Source organism: Sus scrofa, chromosome 9 (assembly GCF_054392235.1).
Source record: "Sus scrofa isolate SSC_HxYL_T2T_F1_AM1 chromosome 9, Sscrofa_HxYL_maternal_Yorkshire_Landrace_v2.0, whole genome shotgun sequence".
Taxonomy (NCBI): Eukaryota; Metazoa; Chordata; class Mammalia; order Artiodactyla; family Suidae; genus Sus; species Sus scrofa.
In genome coordinates, this window is record NC_139391.1 from 72,719,076 (window position 1) to 72,746,284 (window position 27,209).

Sequence of the window (27,209 nt, forward strand, 5' to 3'; positions counted from 1 at the left end):
GCCTGGGAACCTATATATGCCTTGGGTGCAACCCTAAAAAAAAGACAAGAAGACAAAAAAAAAAAAAAAAGTACATTTTCAGAGTGTACTTTGAAATGTGGTGCAGTGGATTAAGAATCCAACTGTAGTAGCTCAGATCACTGTGGATGTGCGGGATCCATCCCCAGCCCAGAGCAGGGGGTTAAAGGATCCAGCATTGCCACAGCTGTGGCATAGGTTGCCACTGCAGCTTGGATTCAATCCCTGGCCCAGGAATCTCCATATGCTATGGGTGCAGCCATTTAAAAAAAAAAAAAAAAAGATGTTCAATCAACAATTAATCAAAAATATTCAAAAATCAAAAATGAAAAAAATATTCTTGGCTAACCTATTATATCCCCTCAGCACAAAGATGTACCATGTCAAAAGAGCTTAATTCTGTTCCCCTATACCTTTAATTGACCTGCTGGTTACTAAAAACAGAATTATTTTCTTTATTAATAATTTGCTATTTGACTTCACTTCCTCAATCACAATGCATTGATCTACATCTTCACCTTTTTTTTTTTTTTCTTTTTTTTTTTTTTTTTTTTTTTAATTTTATTTTCCCACTGTACAGCAAGGGGGTCAGGTTATCCTTACATGTATACATTACAATTACAGTTTTTCCCCCACCATTTCTTCTGTTGCAACATGAGTATCTAGACATAGTTCTCAATGCTATTCAGCGGGATCTCCTTGTAAATCTATTCTACGTTGTGACTGATAAGCCCAAGCTCCCAATCCCTCCCACTCCCTCCCCCTCCCATCAGGCAACCACAAGTCTCTTCTCCAAGTCCATGATTGATTTTCTTTTCTGAGGAGATGTTCATTTGTGCTGGATATTAGATTCCAGTTATAAGTGATGTCATATGGTATTTGTCTTTGTCTTTCTGGCTCATTTCACTCAGTATGAGATTCTCTAGTTCCATCCATGTTGCTGCAAATGGCATGATGTCATCCTTTTTTTATGGCTGAGTAGTATTCCATCGTGTATATATACCACATCTTCCGAATCCAATCCTCTGTCGATGGACATTTGGATTGTTTCCATGTCCTGGCTATTGTGAATAGTGCTGCAATGAACATGCGGGTGCATGTGTCTCTTTTAAGTAGAGCTTTGTCCGGATAGATGCCCAAGAGTGGGATTGCAGGGTCATATGGAAGTTCTATGTATAGATTTCTAAGGTATCTCCAAACTGTTCTCCATAGTGGCTGTACCAGTTTACATTCCCACCAGCAGTGCAGGAGGGTTCCCTTTTCTCCACAGCCCCTCCAGCACTTGTTATTTGTGGATTTATGAATGATGGCCATTCTGACTGGTGTGAGGTGGTATCTCATGGTAGTTTTGATTTGCATTTCTCTTATAATCAGCGATGTTGAGCATTTTTTCATGTGTTTGTTGGCCATCTGTATATCTTCCTTGGAGAAATGTCTATTCAGGTCTTTTGCCCATTTTTCCATTGATTGATTGGTTTTTTTGCTGTTGAGTTGTATAAGTTGCTTGTATATTCTAGAGATTAAGCCCTTGTCAGTTGCATCATTTGAAACTATTTTCTCCCATTCTGTAAGTTGTCTTTTTGTTTTCTTTTGGGTTTCCTTTGCTGTGCAAAAGCTTTTCAGTTTGATGAGGTCCCATGGGTTTATTTTTGCTCTAGTTTCTATTGCTTTGGGAGACTGACCTGAGAAAATATTCATGATGTTGATGTCAGAGAGTGTTTTGCCTATGTTTTCTTCTAGGAGTTTGATGGTGTCCTGTCGTATATTTAAGTCTTTCAGCCATTTGGAGTTTATTTTTGTGCATGGTGTGAGGGTGTGTTCTAGTTTCATTGCTTTGCATGCAGCTGTCCAGGTTTCCCAGCAATGCTTGCTGAATAGACTTTCCTTTTCCCATTTGATGTTCTTGCCTCCCTTGTCAAAGATTAATTGACCATAGGTGTCAGGGTTAATTTCCGGATTCTCTATTCTGTTCCATTGGTCTGTCTGTCTGTTTTGATACCAGTACCACACTGTTTTGATGACTGTGGCTTTGTAGTATTTCTTGAAGTCTGGGAGAGTTATGCCTCCTGCTTGGTTTTTGTTTCTCAGGATTGCTTTGGCGATTCTGGGTCTTTTGTTGTTCCATATAAATGTTTGGATTGTTTGTTCTAGTTCTGTGAAAAATGTCATGGGTAATTTGATAGGGATTGCATTGAATCTGTAGATTGCTTTGGGTAGGATGGCCATTTTCACAATATTGATTTTTCCAATCCAGGAACATGGAATATCTTTCCATTTTTTTACATCTTCTTTGATTTCTTTGATTAAGGTTTTATAGTTCTCGGCATATAGGTCCTTTACCTCTTTGGTTAGGTGTATTCCGAGGTATTTGATTTTGTGAGGTACAATTTTAAAAGGTATCGTATTTTTGTATTCCTTTTCTAATGCTTCATTGCTGGTATACAGAAATGCAACTGACTTCTGAATGTTAATCTTATATCCTGCCACTTTGCTGAATTTATTAATCAGTTCAAGGAGTTTTGGGGTTGAGTCCTTAGGGTTTTCTAGGTATAGAATCATGTCATCTGCATACAGTGACAGTTTGATCTCTTCTCTTCCTATATGGATGCCTTTGATTTCTTTTGTTTGTCTAATTGCTGTGGCTAAGACTTCCAAAACTATGTTGAAGAGCAGTGGTGAGAGTGGGCATCCCTGTCTTGTTCCAGATTTGAGTGAGAAGGCTTTCAGTTTTTCCCCATTGAGGATTATATTTGCTGTGGGTTTATCATAAATGGCTTTGATTATATTCAGGAATGTTCCCTCTATACCCACTTTGGCGAGGGTCTTGATCATGAATGGATGTTGAACTTTGTCAAATGCTTTTTCTGCATCTATTGAGATGATCATATGATTTTTGACTTTTTTCTTGTTAATGTGGTGTATGATGTTGATTGATTTGCGTATGTTGAACCATCCTTGTGAACCTGGGATGAACCCAACCTGGTCATGGTGTATAATTTTTTTGATATGTTGTTGGATTCGGTTGGCTAAGATTTTGTTGAGAAGTTTTGCATCTATATTCATCAATGATATTGGGCGATAGTTTTCTTTTTTGGTGGTATCTCTGCCTGGTTTTGGAATGAGGGTGATGGTGGCCTCATAGAATGTCTTTGGGAGTATTCCTTCTTCTTCAACCTTTTGAAAGAGTTTAAGGAGGATGGGCACCAATTCCTCTTTATATGTTTGATAGAATTCACCTGTGAAGCCATCTGGTCCTGGGCTTTTATTTGTAGGGAGTGATTTTATGACCTCTTCAATTTCATTTCTAGTGATTGGTCTGTTCAGTTGGTCTGTTTCTGCTTGATTCAGTTTTGGCAGGCTGTAAGATTCTAGAAAATTGTCCATTTCTTCCAGATTGTCAAACTTATTGCCATATAGTTGTTCATAGTATTCTCTTATGGTTTTTTGAATTTCTGCTGTATCCGTTGTGATTTCTCCTTTTTCATTTATAATTTTGGTGATTTGGGTTCTTTCTCTCCTCTTTTTAGTGAGTCTGGCCAGGGGTTTATCAATTTTGTTCACCTTTTCAAAGAACCAGCTCTTGGTTTTATTAATTTTCTCTATTGTTTTTTGAGTCTCTATTTTATTGATTTCTTCTTTGATCTTTACAATTTCCTTCCTTCTGCTGACTTTAGGACTTCTTTGTTCTTCTTTTTCTAATTCATTTAGGTGGAGGGTTAAGTTGTCAATTTGGGATCTTTCTTCTTTTTTGAGAAAGGCCTGGATTGCTATAAATTTCCCTCTGAGCACTGCTTTCGCAGCATCCCATAGATTTTGAGAGGTTGTGTCTTCATTATCATTTGTTTCAAGATAGTTTTTAATTTCCTTCTTGATTTCCTCATTGACCCATTGGTTTTTTAGTAGCATGTTGTTTAGTCTCCATGGAGTAGGTTTTTTCTCTTTCCTTTTCCCATGGTTGATTTCTAATTTCATGGCATTGTGGTCAGAGAAGATACTTGAGATAATTTCTATGCTCCTAAATTTATTGAGATTCGCTTTATGTCCCAATATGTGGTCGATTCTTGAGAATGTTCCATGAGCATTTGAGAAGAATGTGTATTCTGATTTTTTTGGATGTAGTGTCCTGAAGATATCAATTAAGTCTAACTTTTCTATTGTTTCCTTTAGGATCTCTGTTGCTTTATTGGTTTTCTGTCTAGAGGATCTGTCCATTGATGTGAGGGGGGTATTTAGGTCTCCTACTATGATTGTATTCTCATCAATATCTCCCTTTATGTCTGTTAATATTTGTTGTATGTATCTGGGTGCTCCTATGTTTGGGGCATATATGTTGATGATAGTAACATCCTCTCCTTGGATGGATCCCTTAATCATTAAATAGTGTCCTTCTTTGTCTTTCTTTATGTCTTTTGTTTTAAAGTCTATTTTGTCTGATATGAGCGTTGCAACTCCTGCTTTTCTGTCATGTCTATTGGCATGAAATACTTTTCCCCAGCCTTTCACTTTCAATCTATATGTATCTTTTGTCCTAAGGTGAGTTTCTTGTAGGCAGCATATTGAAGGTTTTTGCCGTTTTATCCACTCAGCCATTCTGTGTCTTTTGATTGGGGCATTCAGTCCATTGACATTTAAGGTGATAATTGATAGATGATTATTTATTGCCATTTGATCCTCGTGTTCCAGTTGATTCTATGGTTCTCCATTCTTCTTTTTTTTTTTTTTTTTTTTTTTGGTTGGATGGTCTCCTGTTATTATCTGCTTGAGTGTATTTTTTTTTTTTTCATTTTTTGCAAATGCAATATTTGGTTTTGGCTTGTGGTTGCCCTGTTTTTTAAGTATGCTAACCCCTTCCCATAATTGTGTGTTTTAGCCTGATGGTCCTGTAAGTTCAAACACTTCATTATTATATTAAAATTAAGAAGAGAGACATACATACAAACAAAAAGGATTATTTACCTCCTAACATCCCTTGCCCACATTTTATGGTTTTGATGACTCTTTTATTTTTTTCTTTTTAATTTTATTTTGTTTGAAGCATGTTCATGATTAAATCTGTATGCTGGCTTATTTGAGTGACTGCTCTCTGATTGTATCTTCCTCAGTCCTAGTTCTTCCTCTTCTTCTTCTTCTTCTTTTTTTTTTTTTCTTTTCTTTTTTCTTCCCTTTCCTTCCTTTCTTTTTGGTTTAGAGAAGCCCTTTCAATATTTCCTTTAACCTGGGTTTTGTGTTGCTGTATTCTTTAAGTTTTTGTTTGTTGGGAAAAATTTTTATTTCCCCTTCTATTTTAAATGATATTCTTGCTGGATAAAGTATTCTAGGTTGCATATTTTTTCCTTTGAGCACTTTAAATATCTCTTGCCATTCCCTCCTGGCCTGTAGTGTTTCTGTAGAGAAATCAGCTGATATTCTTATGGGGGTTCCCTTGTAGGTAACATTCTGTTTTTCTCTTGCTGCCTTTAGGATCCTCTCTTTATCACTAACTTTTGCCATTTTTATTATGATGTGTCTTGGTGTGGGTCTGTTTGGGTTCAGTTTGTTTGGGGCCCTCTGTGCTTCTTGTATCTTGAATCCAGTATCCTTTAGATTTGGGAAGTTTCCAGCGATAATTTCTTCAAATATATTTTCCATTCCTTTATCTTTTTCTACTCCTTCTGGAATTCCTATTATGCGTAGATTGGCCCGTTTTATATTATCCCATAGGTCTCTTATATTGCTTTCCAGTTTTTTGATTCGGTTTTCTGTCTGTTGACCCGATTGAGTGATTTCCATTATTCTATCTTCCATATCACTGATTCGTTCTTCTGCATTATTCATTCTGGTTTTTACTGCCCCTAGTTCAGTTTGCATCTCTGCAAATGAATGTTCTAGTTTTTCTTGGCTCCTCCTTATATTTTCTAGCTCCTTTCTGAGGGTATCTGCATTGCTGTTCATATCTTCTCTTAATTCCTTCAGTATTTTCACTATTTCTCTTTTGAACTCCAGGTCTGTCAGACTGCAGAGATCAGTTTCATTGTTGACTGTTTTAGGTGAGTTCTCCTGTTGGTTTGACTGGGGGTGGTTTCTCAGCTTCTTCATCTTGCTTGTTGTCTTCTTTCTCCTGAGGGAGTTGTACTCTCCGTTATCGGGTAGTGTTTGCCTTGTCACTGCCCTGGAATATTTCCTGAGGGCTGTCGTTGTTGGTCAATCTTTTTTTGAGGCAGTGTGGCTTTTCTGGAGTGTTGATGGGACTAACAGTGTTTCTTTGAAGCAAAGGAGGACTTCCTGAGGGCAGACAGGACTGGGAGGTCCACCCCACGATGGTAGCAGATTTCACTTGGTTCTCAGCACCCCCTGGGGTCTTGGGCGGGTAGCAGGGCCCTTGGAGACTCAAGAGGTTCCTCCCCAGGGCAGCCCGACTCAGAAAGACCGTCTGAGATCTTTTCCCGATTCCGCCAGGCTTGTTGTAGCTTTTCTGGGCTGCAGGGGGTCCTGCCTGGAGCTGGCAGTCCTATGCAGCTGGTCCACTAGGTCTCAGCACCCCTTGGGGTCTTGGGCGGGTAGCAGGGCCTTTGGAGACTCAAGAGGCTCCTCCCCAGAACAGCCCGACTCAGAAAGACCGTCTGAGATCTTTTCCCAAGTCGGCCAGGCTTGTTGCAGCTTTTCTGGGCTGCAGGGGGTCCTGCCTGGAGCTGGCAGTCCTATGCAGCTGGTCCACTAGGTCTCAGCACCCCCTGGGGTCTTGGGCGGGTAGCAGGGCCCTTGGAGGCTCAAGAGGCTCCTCCCCAGGACAGCCCGACTCAGAAAGACCGTCTGAGATCTTTTCCCAAGTCGGCCAGTCTTGTTGCAGCTTTTCTGGGCTGCAGGGGGTCCTGCCTGGAGCTGGCAGTCCTATGCAGCTGGTCCACTAGGTCTCAGCACCCCTTGGGGTCTTGGGCGGGTAGCAGGGCCCTTGGAGGCTCAAGAGGCTCCTCCCCAGGGCAGCCCGACTCAGAAAGACCGTCTGAGATCTTTTCCCAAGTCGGCCAGGCTTGTTGCAGCTTTTCTGGGCTGCAGGGGGTCCTGCCTGGAGCTGGCAGTCCTATGCAGCTGGTCCACTAGGTCTCAGCACCCCTTGGGGTCTTGGGCGGGTAGCAGGGCCCTTGGAGACTCAAGAGGCTCCTCCCCAGGACAGACCGACTCAGAAAGACCGTCTGAGATCTTTTCCCAAGTCGGCCAGGCTTGTTGCAGCTTTTCTGGGCTGCAGGGGGTCCTGCCTGGAGCTGGCAGTCCTATGCAGCTAGTCCACTAGGTCTTAGCACCCCCTGGGGTCTTGGGCGTGTAGCAAGGCCCTTGGAGACTCAAGAGGCTCCTCCCCGGGGGAGCCCGTCTCAGAAAAACCGTCGGAGAATTAGGTCGATCTATTCACGGCCTGGCTAGGCTTGTTCTAGCTTTTCTGGGCTGCAGGCCTTTTCTAGGGGGCTGGTGGTGTTTGGTGCTGCTCTGTGGAAGTGTAGTCCCTCCAAAGGGCAAGCAGGCCTGTGCAGGGAGAGCCCCTGCGGTGGTAGGCTTCAGGCAGTTGTTGAGGCCAGCCCTCCTGGATGGCAGGCAGCCCCAGGTTCAGCGAGAGCATAGGGGGTGGCGGGGGTGGGGGGAGGGAATGCACTGGGAAGCACAGCTTTCTGCTAGCTAGCGGGCCTGTAAGCTTGCTGTGGCGTGGGGGGTATTCTATGGGGACCCACCCCTTCTTCTCTCCCCTCCCCAGCACGGGCGCAGACCAGGCTCTTCTCCCAGGTTCCCTCTGCGGCGGCTTTCCACTTCCCCGCCCCTAGAGTATTGCTCCCTTCCTCTGCGACAGCTTTGTTTTCTAGTCTCCCAGGCAGTCTCTGCCCCGTCAAATGGTTTAGAGACCTCCCAAGCAGTTTCCGCTCTTCCCCGCCCCCCTAGCCCGGGGACTAATCTCTGGAGCCGAGGTCTCGGTGCCCAGCCCCAACCCAGGCGTCCCCCGGCCCCCTCTCGGGGACCAACCTTCAGAGCTGAGGTCTCGGTGCCCAGCCCCCACCCAGGCGTCCCCCTGCCCTTTCCCGGGGACTAACCTCTGGAGCCGAGGATTCGGTGCCCAGCCCCCACCCAGGCGTCTCAATTTTTGGTGACTGTGCCCGTAGTTCAGATGGTCCGTTGGGTTCTTGATCTTTTTTCCGTACTCCGACTTACTGCTACACTCTTCTCTGCATCTGGAGATTCCTCCGGTTCGTTTGATCTTTCCCCCGGTAGGAGACTTTCCAGGGTGCGGGATCCCTTTCTCCTCCGCAGTTCCCTTTCAGGAGCGCCCGTCCCGCTCGGATTCACCTTCTCTCACTCTCCTCTTTTCTCCCGTTCTGCCCAATAATGTCACGAACTTCTTGCCGTTATTGGAGTTTAGGTTCCTCTGCCAGCGATTGGTTGTTGTTCTGTGCGAGTCATTTCTTCTGTAGATGTGCTTTTTTTGTTGTGTTTGTGGGAGAGGGCGAGCGTGTCCCCCTACTCCTCCGCCATCTTGTCCTCTTTTTTTTTTTTTTTTTTTTTCTTTTTGCCTTTTCTAGGGCCACACCCGCCGCATATGGAGGTTCCCAGGCTAGAGATCTAATGCGAGCTGTAGCTGCCAAGCCTACGCCAGAGCCACAGCAATGCCAGATCTGAGCTGAGTCTGCAACCTACACCACAGCTCACAGCGATGCCAGATCCTTGACCCACTGAGCAAGGCCAGGGATTGAATCCAACCTCATGCTTCTTGGTTGGATTCGTTAACTACTGGCCATGATGGAAACTCCTTTTTTTTTTTTTTTTTTTTTTTACATCTTCACTTTTAACACATTACAGAGATATTTCTTATGAAATCTTCTAAATTGAATTTTGCCTTCCTAGTGAGCTTTAATATAGCTTATTATCATAACTTACCCATATCCTTTAGGAAATCTGACAGCAAAAGCTTCATAACCAGCTTCATTTCTCTTCTTTGGTGTTTTATACTGGAACCAAATTGTACAGTGACTTCTCATCCCTCCAGAAATCACCTGCCCACCGCCCCCTCTTATCTACAATGGCGCACACACAGGGAGTGCCTCAGGAGAGGTCCTGTATGGAACCACAGTCACTTACACATGTAATCCTGGGCCAGAGAGAGGAGTGACGTTCAACCTCATTGGGGAGAGCACCATCCGTTGTACAAGCAACGATCAAGAGACAGGAGTCTGGAGCGGCCCTCCTCCTCTCTGCAAACTTTCTATCCCCACTGTTCAGTGCTCACATGTCCACATTGAAAACGGATACAAGATATCTGTCAAGGAAGCTCCATATTTCTACAACGACACTGTGACATTCAAGTGTGATGATGGATTTACTTTGAAAGGCAGCAGTCGGATTCGTTGCAAAGCCGATAACACCTGGGATCCTGAAATTCCAGTTTGTGAAAAAGGTAAAAACCCAATGGACAGAAAAGTGAGGTATTTACTTGTTCATTCTTGTTTATTATCTCTCGCCCAAAGTTAGAGCCATGGCAAAAGGCAGGAGAGCTTAGATTACTGTCCCCCTTCTTCTACTCTGTAACAAAACAGTTTATGTGTGTTGTTGTGTATGTTCTTTGTGTAAATGCCCCTTTGGATCTGGGATATATTCAGGGTAGATAATTGAGGGGGTCTTTTTTAAGGTGTCAGACCCCTTCAAAAGAGTAGAAATTACTCAGTAATGGATAAGAGCTTGATGAGCTTTGGCTTAAATGTTTTATTTATTTATTTATTTATTTTTATTTTTATTTTTATTTTTTGTCTTTTTGCCATTTCTTGGGCTGCTCCCGCGGCATATGGAGGGTCCCAGGCTAGGGGTCTAATCAGAGCTGTAGCTGCCAGCCTATGCCAGAGCCACAGCAACGGGGGATCCTTAACCCACTGAGCAAGGGCAGGGATCGAACCCGCAACCTCATGGTTCCTAGTTGGATTCATTAACCACTGCGCCATGATGGGAACTCCAGCTTAAATGTTTTAGACTGTCTATTGTCAAATGTTGTATACTTAGTGTTCTTGAGTATGAATTCTGTTTTTGTTAGTATTTATGTGGGAAGTTCTCTCTTCAGGCTGTCAGCCACCTTCTGGGCTCCACCATGGTCAGCATACAGGTGGAAATAGGGTCCTCTTTGTCTCGGGGATGACTGTAGACTACACCTGTGACCCTGGCTACGTGCTTGTGGGGAACAGATCCATTCACTGTATGCCTTCAGGAAATTGGAGTCTTTCTGCCCCTCGGTGTGAAGGTACTTACAGTTCCAGAGATGTCTTTCTCCTTGGTATCAGGCATGTATAACTAATTCCAACTTTTCTCCTCTTGAAGTACAATGCCAGCCTTTGAAAGAAGATCTCCAAGAGCTTCCAGCTGATTGGCCAGTGGTATCAGTTAATATAACCTGCCAAGAAGGGTGAGTATGAGAGGATCCATTCTGAGAAAGGGTCTCCACCTTGCTTTGTGCGTGAATTCTACCCTCAGCTTGTCTTGGTAACTCCCTTTAGAGGTCCCTTGTTGTTACACTAAGAGAAAATGTGAGGTTCCAAAAGTCTAAGTAGCATATTTAACTCTTCAGTCCTTTCTTGACACAGTAGTTTTCTTACTTGGAGGTCCATGAGTGTTAATGCCTCTCTGACAAAGTTCTTATTTAGACATGCCTCTTTATTTGTGCTCTGAGGAGGCTAGGTTTCAGCGATGTGATACTGGGAAGAGAAATATGTTATAATCTCTCTAGGTACCAGCTGACTGGGCATGTTTATCAGAAATGTCAAGGTGATGAGGATGCGGTTTGGCTCCAGAAGATTCCACTTTGTAAAGGTAAGTTAGGAAAAAAAAGTGTCAGTGGGATAGTAGTGGGTTATAGAGGACAGGTCCCTGCAGAACTAATCTATTCCCCACAGGCTATATGTTTTAGCTCAGTGTACATAAGATAATAAATTTATCTTAGTGTTTTTCTGACATTAGCACTGGAGAATAAACTTGTCAAGTAGGAAACGAGTATAGTTGGCCTTCAGCATCTGTAAGTTTCATATCCATAGATTCAACTAACTGCAGATCAAAAATAGTTGTTTTAAGTCCCGAAAGTTCCCCAAAGCAAAACTTGAATTTGTTATGTGCTGGCTACTATTCACCTAGCGTTTACATTGCATGTATAGCTATTTACATATCATTTACATTATATTAGGCATTATAGGTCATCTCGAGATGATTTAAAGTATATGGTCAGTTGTGTGTAGCTTATATGTAAATATTGTACAATTTATGTAAGAGATTTGAGCATCCTTGGACTTGGATATGGATGGAGGGGAGTCCTGCAACCAATCTCCTGGAGATACCAACAAATGACTGTATTTGCCGTATAGCTTCTGATTGCTCAGAATTTTTAAAATAACAAATATAGACTATTTCCCTACTTCATGGGAACACAGCTATATTTATTCCTTTCTTAATACCTTAGTGTATTTTCTGAATTTTTTGGAATGACTATGTATTACTTATATAGTCAGAAAATTTAATAAAGCTTTCTTCAGAAAAGAATAATCCAGTGAACACATTTAAATAACTTTATAGCTACATCTAGTACTTGCGGTTGGACAGTTTCATTTGTACCTGAATGAAGTCTGTCCACCTTGGTGTACTAGCTGAAGGTCAATTTCCCCATCTCTTTTGCAGTTATCCACTGTCAACCTCTACCAGTGATTAAGAATGGGAGGCACAGAGGTGTGGTGGGAAAATACTTTGTCTATGGAAACAAAGTCTCTTATGAATGTGATGAAGGATTCGATCTTCTTGGAGAGAAAACTGTATGGTGCACAAATGATTCTAAAGGATATGGATCTTGGAGTGGACCTCTCCCACGGTGCATAAAGTCTCCTCCTGTGACTCACTGTCCTAACCCAGAAGTCGCACATGGATACAAGCTAAATAACACTAATTCTTCATTTTCCCACAATGACATAGTAGTTATTGCCTGCGAACCTGGCTTCATCATGAATGGCAGTCAGTCAATTAGGTGTCAGACCAATAACAAATGGGTGCCAGATGTACCAACTTGTATCAAAAAGGGTAAGATATTTAAAGAATAAAATATGGGAAGTTGCACAGAATAAAGAAAAAAGGGGAGTTCCCTTTGTGGCTCAGTGGTTAACAAACCCGACCAGAATCCATGAGGATGTGGGTTCGATCCCTGGCTTGCTCAGTAGGGTAGGGATCTGATATTGCCATGAGCTGTGGTGTTGTCACAGATGCATCGGATCTGGCATTGCTGTGGCTGTGTCTGTGGCTGGCAACTGTAGCTCTGATTCTACCCCTAGCCTGGGAACTTTCATATGCCACAGGTTCAGCCCTAAAAAGCAGAAAAAAAAAAAAAAAAGGGAAGAAAGAAAGAAAAAACAAAGAAGGTTTGCCTCTACACTTGCCGTTCTCCCTAAAGAAAAGAAAAGCAAGTAAAAGCTATAATTTACAAAATACCCATGGCACATGGAGATTCCCAGGCCAGGGATCAAACCCTACCACAGCAGTGACAATGCTGGATCCCTAACCCACTGAGCCACCAGAGAATTCCTCTACTTTCCTAAGTGTGTTGAACAAAAATACATGAAAGGATAATAGTTAGCTTCTGAACAGATGGAGTCTCCAAAATTTATTATCTTTATTAATTTAAAATGCGAATGCACATACTTTTGTGGGGCAAATGTTTGGTAGTAATATTGCATAATAGTTTGATATTTAAGCTTGTGACACCTTCCAAGAAGAGATCTTTCAGTATTCTGGAGAAAGGAGTTGGCTTTCAAATCCATTGAATTGTTTTTCTTGTAATTTTAGTTGTCATTGGTAGTTTTACCCCCGCAAGAGAGGCTGCAATCTACAACAGAGGTTCCCAATTGGTGACCAAGAACTAAGTTCAGAACAGTTTTCTTTGTCTAGAGCAGTAATATTTTATTTTATTTTATTTATTTTATTTTATTTTATTTTATTTTATTTTATTGTCTTTTTGCCTTTTCTAGGGCCACTCCCATGGCATATGGAGGTTCCCAGGCTAGGGGTCTAATCAGAGCTGTAGCTGCCAGCCTACACCACAGCCACAGCAATGCGGGATCCAAGCCTCGTCTGCAACGTACACCATAGCTCATGGCAACGCCAGATCCTTAACCCAATGAGCAAGGGCAGGGATCGAACCCGCAACCTCATGGTTCCTAGTCGGATTTGTTAACCACTGAGCCATGACAGGAACTCCTAGAGCAGTAATCTTATTTTAAGTGAAACCCATCTCCACCACCCAAGACAAACAGTGAACCTGTTATACAGTAAGGGCCTCCTTTACTTTCCTGCAAGGCATCCATAGCTTGAACTGGGCAGTGACTGCCATTTTTAGAAGGACAGGTGCTTCCGTATCTGATGGATTCACTTCCTGGCTCCTGTAGATATTTGAGGGTGTGACCCTTGACTAATAGCCTTTGTTTAAAGAGGAAGAAAAGAATACCATTGTCTGACAGATTACTATTGTGGGCTGCAACCATTGATGTTTCATTATCTTACACTTGACATTTGTCTTCAGAATGTGTATGATGTAGGTAGGACATGCAAATCACTGTCCGGTACTGCTTGGTTTGGGTGGAGTAAATATTTCTGGATACCACTTTGTTGGCTTGGTGCCTGCCTTCTTTCTGTATCTCGTCACCCACAGGTAGTGTTGGCTATGTGCTCCTCTGTGCTAAATTTAAAGTCCTTTTATATTGGTTTCTAAGCTTTCTTCGGATGTCATCGTCCGGTTAAGATCCCCTACGGGAATCACACTGGTGGAGACATACTTCGATTTTCTCCGGGAATGTCAGTCCTGTACAGCTGCAACCAAGGCTACTTGCTGGTGGGAGAGGCCCTCCTTCTTTGCACACATGAGGGAAACTGGAATCAACCTGCCCCTTATTGTAAAGGTGTGTTGTCTATTTGTTTGCTTTTTTTCTAAATGAAATTTATTCCAAATAAATATATTCAGTTAGATACTTTCAATTTAAAATAGCCAAATAAATGCATTATGTGCACCATTTAATTAAATGCATTTAATTGGGTTAATCTAATTGGATTTAACTAGATGAAGTGATCTAAATACTGCAAAATAAGTAAAATGACTGGGACTCTGAGCTATCACGTGTAGTTATTTAAATATGGAAAGGTGAAGTCTGTGTACATTATACTACTAAAGCACAGATTGAATTTGCACTCTGGTTACAGTTATGATAAGCATCATTGACAAAACACTAATAAAAAGCACAGTTATCTTTTGGGTATATTTCTTATAAGTAGTGATAGGATTATGGGTATATATTTTATAAACATTTCAGCATGTCATTATCATAAATAATGCATATAAATATGAGTAGTGAGTTAATATCAAATATTTATTGAGCACTTTTTTTTACCATATGTCAGATATTGTGCACAGCACTTTGCCTGCTCATTTGATCTCATTTGATTATCTCATTTAATCCTCATGAGAACCATATGCTATTGGTGCCATTATTATTCCTGCATAATAGATGAGGTCCCAGTAGAATGGAGGGATTTGTAATTTACCCAGAGTCACAGAGCTAGATCAGGTTCAAATTTTATCTCACACTCTTGGTCCCTGTACTGAAAAGATGAAAGGAGAAATGAGAAAGCATTTACATGTAAGAAGAATTAAAGAATAAGAGTAGAAGTTGATAAAACAATAATTCAGAATTCTTAATGTTACCCATTCAGCCCTCACCATTTCTCTCAGAAGCCACAAAAACTGCTCAAAATCATTAGTTTAGAAACTAAAGGATAGAGAAGGAAAGCAATCTGCTGTGGTTGTCTGGACATTATTGAGGTAGACAGCTGACACTAAAAGTCTGTGCCTAGGACATCATTCTGTGTTATTCCAGTGAAGCTTTACTCACTGAGGATAAACTAAATTGGTTTCATAAATGTTTCCATTTAGGGCAGCATCTGTATTCTTGGTAAAAGGCCAGAATAGGACCTAGTTTCACTTTCATTCCTTTCATTTCAGAGGTGAACTGTAGCTTCCCAGAGCACGTAAATGGAATCCAGAATGGGCTGGAACCTAGGAAAATGTATCAGTATGGAGCTGTTGTCACTTTAGAGTGTGAAGAAGGGTACACCCTGGAAGGCAGTCCCCAGAGCCAGTGTCAGGAAGATCACCGATGGAACCCTCCCCTGGCTGTTTGCAAATCACCAAGTGCGTACAGAGGGCTTCCCTGCAGCTCCTATTTGTTTCACTGGAGAGAAGAGAGTGAGGGGTGTCCCTTGACGCTGGGGGCTCCGCGCTTGTAAATTGACATAGGCCTAACAATAGTGCTACAGTAACAGACAAATTTGAAGTCAGTGGTCTATTCTAGAAAAGCTGAGACTTTCTGAGAAGGGAGGAAGTAAAGAAAGAAAATAGAGAGAGGAGCACTAATTTAAACGGTGCAAAACTAATAACCTTACACTCTTGAGCCTTGGAATTAGTAGGTGCATTCGTTCTAGGACCCCCTCGAATATCAAAATCTGCAGATGATCAAGTCCCTTGTAAAATGGCATAGTATTTGCCTGTCACCTATGCATATCCTCTCATGCACTTTAAATCATTTCTAGATTACTTAGAATACCTAATGCAATATACATGGCATGTAAAGAGTTGCCAGGCTCACAGCATACTCAAGCTTTGCATTTTGGAACTTTTTGGAATTTTTGGCTTTTTCAAATTTTTTTTTTTTAATCTGTGGCTGGTTGAATCCACAGATACAGAAGATCAACTGTATTTTTGAAAGGAGTTACTGCTGAGACTTCTATTATTGCTGAATTTTGATTTTGAAGTGCCTACCGATGTGACAGGGGCCTCCAAAAATATGTTAGCCAACCTGTTGTAAGAGTTAATATTTGCATTCTGACCTGAGAAATCCCTGATTATAAAGTTGAGTTTATTGGGTTTTTTTATTATTAATGAACACCCCAACTTACTTAAAGCGAAAATTTCTTAAAAGTCCAATGAAGTTATTGTATAAAAAATGAAGGAAGAATGGGTATAATCCAGGGTTCCAATACATCCTTTTAAGTAGACTTACAGAGGAGGGAGCTGAGTATTAATTCCTGGGACATTGCCATAGGATTTTTAAGCTACCTGGAACTTTTCAACCAGACTAATATTTCCATGATTTTGTATTCTCCTTAGGTTCACGTGTTCCTCTTATCTGTGGTAAGTTCTCTTAAATACTTGAAGAAAACTTCTAATGTTTTTGTTTGTTTGTTTGTTTTTTGCTTTTTAGGGCCATACCCATGGCATATGGAGGTTCCCAGGCTAGGGGTCAAATAGGAGCTACAGATGCAGGCCTACACCACAGCCACAGCAATGCGGGATCCAAGCCGCATCTGCCACATACACCACAGCCACTCCAGATCCCCAGCCCACTGAGGGAGGCCAGGGATCGAACCTGCATCCTCATGGATACTAGTCAGATTCATTTCTGCTGCCCCACAATGGGAATTCCCTCTAACGGTGTTTTATAAAAATGTGTGTAAAATCTGAGGCCTCTATCTTGCCTGTTAATTTTTTTCACCTTAACTCATGAGAAATTATCTTTTTTAAATGTTTTCTTAAAACATTAAGAATCTTTTCACGTGTACTTCACATCACAAATTGCCACTTTTAGATAAAACAGAATAAATGATTTAAACAGCTATTCTCAGTTATTAAATGGAAAGTTAGGGAGTTCCCGTCATGGCTCAGTGATTAACGAATCCGACTTGGAACCATGAGGTTTCGGGTTCGATCCCTGGCCTTGTTCAGTGGGTTAAGGATCTGGCGTTGCCATGAGCTGTGGTGTGGGTTGCAGAAGCAGCTCGGATCCCACGTTGCTGTGGCTGTGGTGTAGGCCAGTGGCTACAGCTCTGATTCGACCCCTAGCCTGGGAACCTCCATATGCTGCGGGAAGCAGCCCTAGGAAGGCTAAAAAAAAAAAAAAAAAAAAAAAAAAAAAAGAAAGAAAGTTAGTTTACATGAACTCTTGTTCTTTTGCATTATTTGACACTATCAAAACAGACTGGCTTATTCTGCAGTAGCAAAATATATTCACAATGGAGGGTTAAATGTGTTTATGCAAGGCCGTGGTATCTTGGTGTCCTGTGCTCCTGATTTCACCACAGTGAGAGGAAGATTGCTAATAAAACTGAAAAGAACAGAAAAGCTCAACAGAAATTTGATGGAACCCTGTGGTCAAATACTTGGTACTTTATATTAAGTGTTGATTGGGTTGAATCCAAAACTTGAAGCTTAAGGATGATTATTTAGGAATTTGGTATTTATACAGCTGGGGAAGGATAATCAGAAAAGTCACACAACCCCACTGCTAGGAATAGGCCCCACAATCAGTCAAAAAATGTTAAGTCACATTTTTCTAGCATTTGATACTCTCTCTTGTTTCCTAGGTTTTTCTGCAGGTGTAGTAATTCTTTGCTGCTTGGGTATTGTCACCATATGCATGATACTAAAACAAAGAGAACGGTAAGTTCAATGCTTGCTTGACCAAAATGCACAAAAGGTTTTAACTTCTTGCTTAAAACTAAACACAAAGGAGTTCCCGTCGTGGCTCAGTGGTTAACGAATCCAACTAAGAACGATGAGGTTGTGGGTTCTATCCCTGGCCTTGCTCTGTGAGTTAAGGATCCCGTGTTGCCATGAGCTGGGGTGTAGGTCGCAGACATGGCTCGGATCCCGACTTGCTGTGGCTCTGGCGTAGGCTGGTTGCTATAGCTCCGATTAGACCCCTAGCCTGGGAACCTCCATATGCTGTGGGAGTGGCCCTAGGAAGGTAAAAAAAAAAAAACCTAAACACACAAAAAAAACCTAAACACAAAAGTTATGTGAAATAAGTATGGCCATGTGATAACTGGGATAAAGTATCTTCTGCTAAATAGAAGGCCTGTTCTGCAAGAATTTAGATAACACACAGTTATTTTATTTGAATGATGTTTATTCAGATGATACATAATTTAAAAATCCAGAAAATAGAATTCCAGGCATAAAAACTGCATATATTTGGCATATTCCTATCTAATCATTTTCTTATATCCTTTCTCTTTTTCCCTTTAAAACTGAAATTTTGGCATTATGTAGTCTCCTGCCTTTTTTTTTTTTTCATTTAGCTTCATGTACAGATTTTTTTTGTGTCTGTCAGTCATGTTTTCTTTTTAATTACTTAATGGTATGTTGTTCTATTATGTGTATTTCTCTATGGTAAATTTTAGGTTGCTTCCACAATTATTATTATTATTATTATTTGCATTTTAGGGCCACACCCAGGACATATGGAGGTTCCCAGCCTAGGGGTCCAATCAGAGCTACAGCTGCCGGCCTACACCACAGCCACAGCCACAACCATGCCAAATCTGAGCCATGACTGTGACCTACACCACAGCTTATGGCAACACTGGATCCTTAACCCACTGAGCGAGGCCAAGGATCAAACCCACAACCTCACCGCTCCTAGAGGATTCATATCAGCTGTGCCATGATGGGAACTCCCTCCACAATTATGTTGATAGTGAAGATATGAGAAACACCTTCGAATAAAACTTTTCCACATCCACTTATTTCCTTAGCCCTTTATTTCCAGAATTGCCAGGGGTAAGTGTATGAACATTTGGATGCTTAATAAATATTTCCAAAAGACTTTCCAGAAAGTGAGTTCTAATTTGATCACGTATCAAGGAGTTCCTGTTGTGGCACAGCAGAAATGAATCCAACTAGGAGTCATGAGGACCACGTATCAAATAATTAATATATCTGGATATACTGTATTTCTGGACTCATTTTTTAAATGTATCTATCTCTTCTTCTCTCATAAACTACTTTGCATTTAAATAGTATAGACTTCTACTATGATAATATCTGATAAGGCAAGAATCCCCTTACTATAATTTTTCACAATTTTCTTCTCTTCTGTTTGTTCTTATAGGTGAGTTTTAGATTTGTCATTTTCTAAAAACAGATATGTTGTGATTGCATTTAAGTCTATAGATTAGTCTTGGAGACTTGGCACATTTTCTGTAATGATTTCACCTTCAGGAACATGCCAGCCCTTTCTATTTGTTCAAGTGATTTTTTTTTTTTTTTGTCTTTTTAGTGCCACACCCACAGCATATGGAGGTTCCCAGGCTAGGAGTCTAATCAGAGCTATAGCTGCCAGCCTATTCCACAGCCACAGCAATGCCAGATTTGAGCCACGTCTGCAACCTACACCACAGCTCATGGCAACACCAGATCCTTAACCCACTGAGCAAGGACAGGGATCGAACCTGCAACCTCATGGTTACTAGTCGGATTTATTTCTGCTGTGCCACAACAGGAACTCGGATATTTTTATTTTTTATGTATCAATTTTTAAAAACATTTTATCCATTAAGTAATGTTGCCAGACTGGGTTATGTGATATCTGGTGAGGATGCAATCAGTACTTGGGAATTTTGACCAGAAAAGTTTCCATAGAGGAGGAGATGTTTTAGGTGAGCCTTAAAAGGGTATAGACAAGGGGAGAAAGGTATTCCAGGTAGAAGGAGCCATTTGAGTAAAGACTCAGAGGCTTGTCATCCCACCACATGTTATGAGAACTACATAAATATTTGACTTGGTGGAAAAATTGTAAGTGTGAAGGGGATTGAAGGCGAAGGTGGCATAGGTCTCGGTGGAGGAATGGTATGAAAGACCCCTTTCACACAAAAATCTTGTGAAAATTACAGAATATTCTGAAACATGAAAAGGATACATATTTAGCAACTGATTCCATCAGGTATCTTACATTCAGAGTGAACAGGTTCTTGAGTCTCTGTACACAATAGTGAAGACTAACCAGGTGAAGTCTTACCAGGTCTCAGGTAACTTCTGGGGAGGATAACAAGCCAGATCACCCCAGGCATGTCACCCACAAACTTCAGAAAACATGCCAACTCACCTGGATCTGTCACTTAGTATGCCACCAGTGTCATCTGATTATACTGTTCATGGTTCTCTAATGACTAGTGCAGGCATCAAGCATGAAGAGGTTACATTGAAACTATATAATGATGGCATCTTTGAACCTGAATAGTTTATTCTAATCCTGGGAGGGTGTGAGCACAGTAGATCTTGCAAAGTCTAAATTGAAATGCACTTTAGGCTTTAGTATTTATCAAGAGTATGTGCCACAAAACCCTGGCTTTGTGAATGATTTCAGGAGAAACAGACCAGATGAGATTGGGAAATAGTTCATACATTTTACTCATGGAGATTCACAATGACCATGAGAATATTTAAAGTCCTACAATAAAGAAGCCTGTTTAATTTTTATGTATTTTTGAATTTTTATTTATTTATTTTTTGTCTTTTTAGGGCCACACCTACAGCATATGGAGATTCCCAGGCTAGGGGTCACATCAGAGCTGTAGCTACTGGCCTACACCACTGCCACAGCAATGCCAGATCAGAGTCAATCTGTGACCTACACCACAGCTCATGGCAACACCAGATCCTTAAACCACTGAACAAGGCCAGGTATTGAACCTGTGTCCTCGTGGATACTAGGCAGATTTGCTTCTGCTGAGCCATGACAGAAACTCCAAAAATCTGTTTCGTTTTTTTAAAAAAACTAGTCTCCCAAACTAGTTTGGACTGCAGAACTCTTTTTCTTATCTAATGCTTTTAATATCCATGGAAATAATGTTTCATTTAACAATCATTGGGAAAATCTAGAAAGAAAGCTAACAGCTAGGTCATCAAAAGACTTGTATGCCATGACAAGGAGCTGGGATTTATCCTGTAGGATCTTAAACAAGGAAACAATATGTTCACTTTTGCATTTTCAAAAGAAGGGGCCGTATTGGACCCTCAACCACAGCAGCCTTGGTGGGGATCAAGAGTATGGAAGAGGTGTAGGAAGCATCTTCATTGTAAAGAAGAAACATCAGGATTTGGTGAACTGCTGAATGTGGGGAGAAGGAGACACAAATAATGAGTCTACCAGATGTCACTGGGTGGACCCAGTGGTTCAGCAAAAGAGGAGAGGGACAGGCATGTGGGGAAAGATGAAGAGTTCAGTTCTGACCTCTTACTTTGAGGCACTCATGATGTAGGACTCAAAAGATAGGCCACTCAGGTAGGTGACATTTAAGTCACAATTCCCCCCCCCAAAAAAACCCATGAAAGATTAAAATAGGGATGACAACAGATCTCAGAAAGACAGTAATGCTTAAGAGGCAGGAGGGGAAGGAACAGCCGGAGGTAAGAGGAAAGTAAGGAGAAAATAGTTCACAGAATTTAAGAGAGAAAAAGGTCTCAAGAAAACAAAAGCAGGGATGTGATTTGCATGACTTTCCTCACAGGAAGTTAGAAGATAATTTTAGCCAAGAGTAGTTAGAAATTTAAATAAATAGAAAATGTGGTCTCTGTCTCCTTCCTTCCTGCTACTAGGTTTGCTATTAGAGCATTGCATGTGTAGGAAAATATGCAAACTTTGGGAATGCCTACAAGCTCCAATAATTCATAATGCTTCAAACTAATTATTAAGTCAATTAAACATGATTATGCCAAATACTACATGTTAAGTGCCTCAGTTGATATTAACCAAACATATTTGTTAAAGTAAATTCCTAAGCATCACTCATTTGTTTTATTTCCATTTTTCTAACTGACTTCAATTTAGTTTCCGATAGTTGATACAAACATTTGAGCTGCCTTAAATACGTTTTGTAAATGAGATGAGTAATGAATCATTTAAAGAGGGATGTCTAGTAACAAAATCAAATATTTTTAAAAGTCATCTAAACATGTGAAGAAGAGACTATGTTATTCCTTTCTTGTCATCTAAGATAACTTAATAAAACCTCAATCTCGGGCGTTCTCGTCCTGGCACAGCAGAAACAAATCTGACTAGTATCCATGAGGATGTGGGTTTGATCCTCTGGCCTTGCTCAGTGGATTAAGGATCTGGTATCGCCATGAGCTGTGGTATAGGTCACAGATATAGCTCAGATCTGGCATGGTTGTGGCTGTGGTTATGGTGTAGGCCAGCAGCTGTAGCTCTGATTGGACCCCTAGCCTGGGAACCTCCATATGCTGTGGGTGCAGCCCTAAAAAGCAAAAAACAAACAAACAAAAAAACAAGTGAAAAGAGCTCACAAAACCTAAATCTCACATGGACCTAAAAAATACCATTTTGTAACGATCTTAATGTATCTGCCCCATCAACACAATAAGCTGACCTCCTAAATGTGATAGTGACAAGCTGTAAATATTCTTTTTTTTTTTTTTTTTTTTTTTTTTTGGTCTTTTTGCCTTTTCTAGGGCCGCTTCCTGCAGCATATGGAGGTTCACAGGCTAGGGGTCTATTCAGAACTGTAGCCACTGGCCTACGCTAGAGCCACAGCAACTCAGGATCTGAGCTGTGTCTCCAACCTACACCACAGCTCACGGCAACGCCGGATCCTTAACCCACTGAGCAGCAAGGCCAGGGATCGAAGCCACAACCTCATGGTTCCTAGTCGGATTTGTTAACCACTGCGCCACAATGGGAACTCTGCTGTAAATATTCTTAACAGTAATCTTTCTTCCCAAGTTATTTTGTAGTACTTTGTTTTAGAGTTCTACAGATAGTACAATCACATTTTGTTGTCCTTTGCTAAATATGGCAAAGTGTTTTAGAAGCACAGTAAAGAATAAGTGCTTGCAAAGAATAAAAGTAAAGATGTCTTAAGAATCATTTAAAGCTTTTAGTGCTGGGTGGCTATGTAAGGATTTTAAATTAAACATCAAATACAAAAATTTTCTTTTAAATCAGATTAGACGATTGGTCCCCAAAGGGTAAATTTATGATCATATTCCAAAATGAAAGCTTCTTTATGACTTTTTTTTTTTTAATCTGGGAGTTGTAGTTATCAGTCATTAAGAATCCTGGATAAAGCTGCCTGATGTCATCTTCTGACTTGGACACTTAGCAGCCTAGCAAGTTATTTTTGTGGGTCTTTCCAAAAAAGAAGGTGTTATGGTGATTACCTCATAGGATATTTAAGACAATAAAATGAAATTATTCATAAAAAGTACTTACTATGTGTTGGGAATTATAGAAAGGAAACAAGTGTGGCCAATAAGTAAAGATTTTTTTTTCTGTTTTCTTCCATTTAGTAATTACTATACAAATACAAGCCGTAAAGAAGATCTCAACTTAGAAACATTAGAAGTATATTCTGTTGATCCATACAACCCAGAAAATTAATCAGAAGACCAACCGGTATCTAATGAAATTTGAAATATTCTTGTTCTGTGTCAAAATGTTCTTCAGTTTGTTTGTCAATAAGCATAGTACTAAATATATAAGGCTCTCTTGCACAAGTCTTTAGCAATCATGCACAGAAATTGTTAACTTCTTTATTTCACACTGCCAACTCATGTCCCTGTTTTTTTTAATGTATTCATCCATTCAACAAATATTTAAATAAATAGCAAAATAATTAAGAATAAAATACATCAGGAGATGATAAGTATTATGAAGAGAGGTACAGGAAGGAGGGTGAGGAGGGTCGATCCTATAGACTATGCCAGGTCATTGTAATAAGCTTGGTATTTTTTCTGAGGTGGGAACAATTGGAGGGTTTTAAGCAGAGAAGAAAATGATCCCTTTAACTGCTGGATTAGGAAGAGGGTGTAGAAAGTTAAGGGTGGAAAATGGGGAATCAGCGTGGGCTCTATTGCAAAAATCCAGGCAGGAAGTTGTGAGTGGCTCTCACCAGGCTGGTGAGAAGAGGTCAGATTCTGGATGCATTTTTTTGGGTAATGACAGTAGGATTTGAAAGACAGCTTGTATCAGGATATGAGAGAAAGGGAAGAGTCGATGAAGATGCCGGAGTTTTTTGGCCTGAGCAATTGGAAGGATAGAATTGCCATTAAACAAGACACTGAGAATGGGAAAAACAGGATCGGGAAGAAAAACGAGGAGGTCCATTTTGGAGATATTAAAAGTGAGATAGCAAACATCTAAGTACAAGTGTCAAAAAATTAGCGGGAGGTACAAGTTGGCATTTCAGGGAATAGGGGTCTGGGCTTGAGATACAAATGTGGGCCTTGTCAGTACATGGATGTACAGAATAGTGAAACCGAGTAAGATCAGCCAAGGGGTGACTGAGGCTAGGGAAGAGGAAATGCCCAAGGGCTGAGCCTGGATCCTCCAACATTAGGCGTCGTGGCGTGGGAAGAAACCAGTAAATATATAAGGCTCTGAATATAAGAAACCAACAAATATATAAGCAGCTCTGAAACAGGAGAGAACCCAGTGTGCAGGGCTCTAGGACTTTAGGGAAGAGAGAACTTTAAAGAAGAGGGAGTGATTGACTGTCAAATGCTGCTGATAGAGTGAGAAAGATCAGTTGTGAAAATCCCTGTTGTGTTGGGCAGCACAAGATTTGCTAGTGACCTTGATAAAACCAGTTTTGGTGTAGAGGAAGAAGGCCAATCGGAGCTGATTGGTGTGAGCTTGAGAGAGAATGAAAGGAGAGAAATTGGAGATATCAACTGCAAACAACTCTTTCAAGGAGCTTTTCTATAAAGAGGAGCAGAGGAGTAGAGTGATGGCAAGGACAAGAAGTCAAGTCAAGGGAACTATATTTTAAGAACAGAGAACTAGAAGCTGGGCTGCTATTCCTATAAGCTGATGAGAATGATCTAGTAGAAGGGGGCGGGTGACGGCAGGAAAGAAAAGGAGGAATTGCTGTAGCAATGTCTGGGTAAGCTAGAAGGAATGGAATCTAGTGCTCAGCAGGGGAGTGGACCTTACATAGGAGTGGGGTGTTAGTACCAGGAGGGAAAGTAAAACATATTGGTACAGGTGAAAGCAGCTAGGGAGATGCGATGGTGAATGCATATGCGGAAGTTCTCTTCTGATGCTTCTATTTTCTCAGCGAATGAAAAATAAAATGATCAGTGGAGAGGAAGATTGGGAAAGAAGATGTTAGGGGTTCCCTGGTGGCTTAGTGCACTAAGGATTCAACATTGTCACTGCTGTGGCACAGGTTCCATCCCTGGCCTGGGAACTTCTGCATGTTGTGGGCAGCCAAAAAAAAAATTTTTTTTAAAGAGAAAGGAGATGTTAGAGATTTAAGGAAAAGGTATTGCATAGTCACCAAAGGAGCTGAAGACTGAATGATAGGGTGTATAGAACACGTGACATGCAACATGAGTAGTCTCCCTGAGATTCGCAGGAAAAAATGGTGTTGAGCATTTCAAGGTTTACCCTCAGGCATTATGCTGAAGGTCTTTCAGGCTTTATCTCATTTAGCCCTCACTACAATTTTGAAAGGTGAGTATTATCCTAAGACAATACCTAGGTGAGTGTACATTATCCTAGATGAGAAATCCAAGGCGAAAAGGTAGCCTTGGCCAAGTACTCAGGGTCAGTAATTGGCAAAGGAGAATGCAAGCTCAAATCTGACTTCAAACTGCTTTCTCCTACATAACCTGTAAAACCTAAAATAAGGATACCACCTCTTAGAAACTATTTTGGTAAGAAAAATATGACTTATACATATCATAGTGTAAGAATAAGTGTCATGAACAAGATACAGATAAACTTCTGTGGCAGTTGGGGAAGCAAAGGTTCCTTGTTGCTGACGAGCTGTAGAGAAGGGAAAAGGAGAACAGGAGAGACTGTGCCAGAGTCATCTCTACATCCAAAGCTGTGAGGATCCACAGTAAAGCTATTACATGAATATTTGTTGAATGAATATTTGAACGAGTGAGAACAAGGCCATTGCTTTGACTTCTCCCTCCTTTATTTTTATTGATATTTATCAATATAAAATTTAATAATTATTTGCTTTCCATCATATTATCTGAAGAAGGACCACTTAATTGAATGATATCTTTTAACAGGCTTGAAGCTCTATTGTTTATAGCACTTATAATTAGTATATATACAGCAAATGTTCATACTAATATTTAAACTTTGAGTTGCATCACTGTCTTTCATGCTGCCTCCTAAATAGAAATTAATCTATTTCAGTGTGCCTCGTTGCTTGGAAGCCAACTGAACACTGGTTGGAAAGAAACCATGCTGATATCAGCAAGTCTCAACATCAGTGAGACTATTTCATAAGCTTTAACTCCTATATGCACTTATTCTCAAGCAGAACAAAGAAAGTTTGCTTGATGATATAGATGGGAGCCCAGCTTTATTGTGAAATGCTTTTCAAGGACATTTTGAAGCCTCACGCGTGACGAACCTGGAGCCAGGCTATGGCTATAAACAATTACATAGCTCTGAACAGTGTCACTTTTGGGGGAAGGCACCAAAAGAGCTGTCCTCTTATCCAGACTGCCCCTCTTTTTATAATCAGCATACTTACTGTTAGCATATACTTTTGGTTATAGTGTGGTCCTAATTATTTAAGCAAAGTATGAAGCATATTCTGTGGTTATGATGGTATACATTTGTTGAGAAGTCTGATTTTAATAGTAGCATATTTCTCTGATATGCTTAAATATTTCACTTTTATTTCCACTTGAGTTTTTTCTCATAATGTATACTTTGCCTTTCCATAATCACATAGTAATTCCAATTTGCACATTTGAAAAAAAATGACAGTCAACTTTTAATTCTGCAGTTTTGGTGTATAATCCAAGCTTTGAATGCTTCTTTGGAAGTTTTGGCAGAAGCTGTAATTGCTTGTAAAACGTTACTTTAGTAATGTGTATATTAGTCATTTAAATAAATAAAGAAAGAAAAACATTTGCCTTATACGATTTTTTTCTACAGTCAATGAACTCTTGATTAACAGACATAGTCTTATGGTTTTTAGAGTTCCTGATTTAATTAACATTTATGCATTCTGGATCCCACCACTTTTTCATGTTAGCCAAACTCTCAGCCTACAAACTCAAATCTGTCCTCAAGATTTTTTAAATATTTATTCAGCCTATGCTTTTCCCTAGCACCTTCATCTCCCTGACTACACCCTGGATCCAGCTGCCCATTTTCTCTGCTCCAGCATTTAAATTATTAAGAAAGTAAAATCTATCTCACTGGCTATGACAAATCTACCCTCCACCATAGTCTCCTAAACATGTATGATATTTGATATCTTTTTTAAAATTGTGGTAAAAAACATGTAATATGAAATTTACAACCTTAACCATTTTTTTTTTTTTGTCTTTTGTTGTTGTT

The 27,209-nt window shown here is 40.5% G+C and overlaps 1 protein-coding gene across 12 annotated transcripts in view; it reads left to right on the forward strand.

Moving 5' to 3' along the window:
• CR2 (complement C3d receptor 2) overlaps positions 1-26,772 on the forward strand; it is a 47,600-nt gene extending 20,828 nt beyond the window's left edge. For 5 of the 12 annotated variants that reach the window (XM_084976924.1, XM_084976919.1, XM_084976921.1 and 2 more), the window contains 11 exons: positions 9,020-9,427; positions 10,082-10,258; positions 10,336-10,420; positions 10,742-10,824; positions 11,680-12,072; positions 13,755-13,940; positions 15,038-15,226; positions 16,202-16,225; positions 17,455-17,530; positions 23,180-23,285; positions 26,049-26,772. In XM_084976924.1, the coding sequence (XP_084833050.1) occupies positions 9,020-9,427; positions 10,082-10,258; positions 10,336-10,420; positions 10,742-10,824; positions 11,680-12,072; positions 13,755-13,940; positions 15,038-15,226; positions 16,202-16,225; positions 17,455-17,530; positions 23,180-23,270 (1,712 nt within the window). In that variant the 3' untranslated portion in view covers positions 23,271-23,285; positions 26,049-26,772. Of the gene's footprint in view, positions 1-9,019; positions 9,428-10,081; positions 10,259-10,335; positions 10,421-10,741; positions 10,825-11,679; positions 12,073-13,754; positions 13,941-15,037; positions 15,231-16,201; positions 16,226-17,427; positions 17,531-23,179; positions 23,286-26,048 lie in introns of all 12 variants that reach the window. The other 7 variants (XR_014815723.1, XR_014815720.1, XR_014815721.1 and 4 more) reach the window with 3 other exon arrangements.
• Positions 26,773-27,209: the final 437 nt, after the last annotated feature.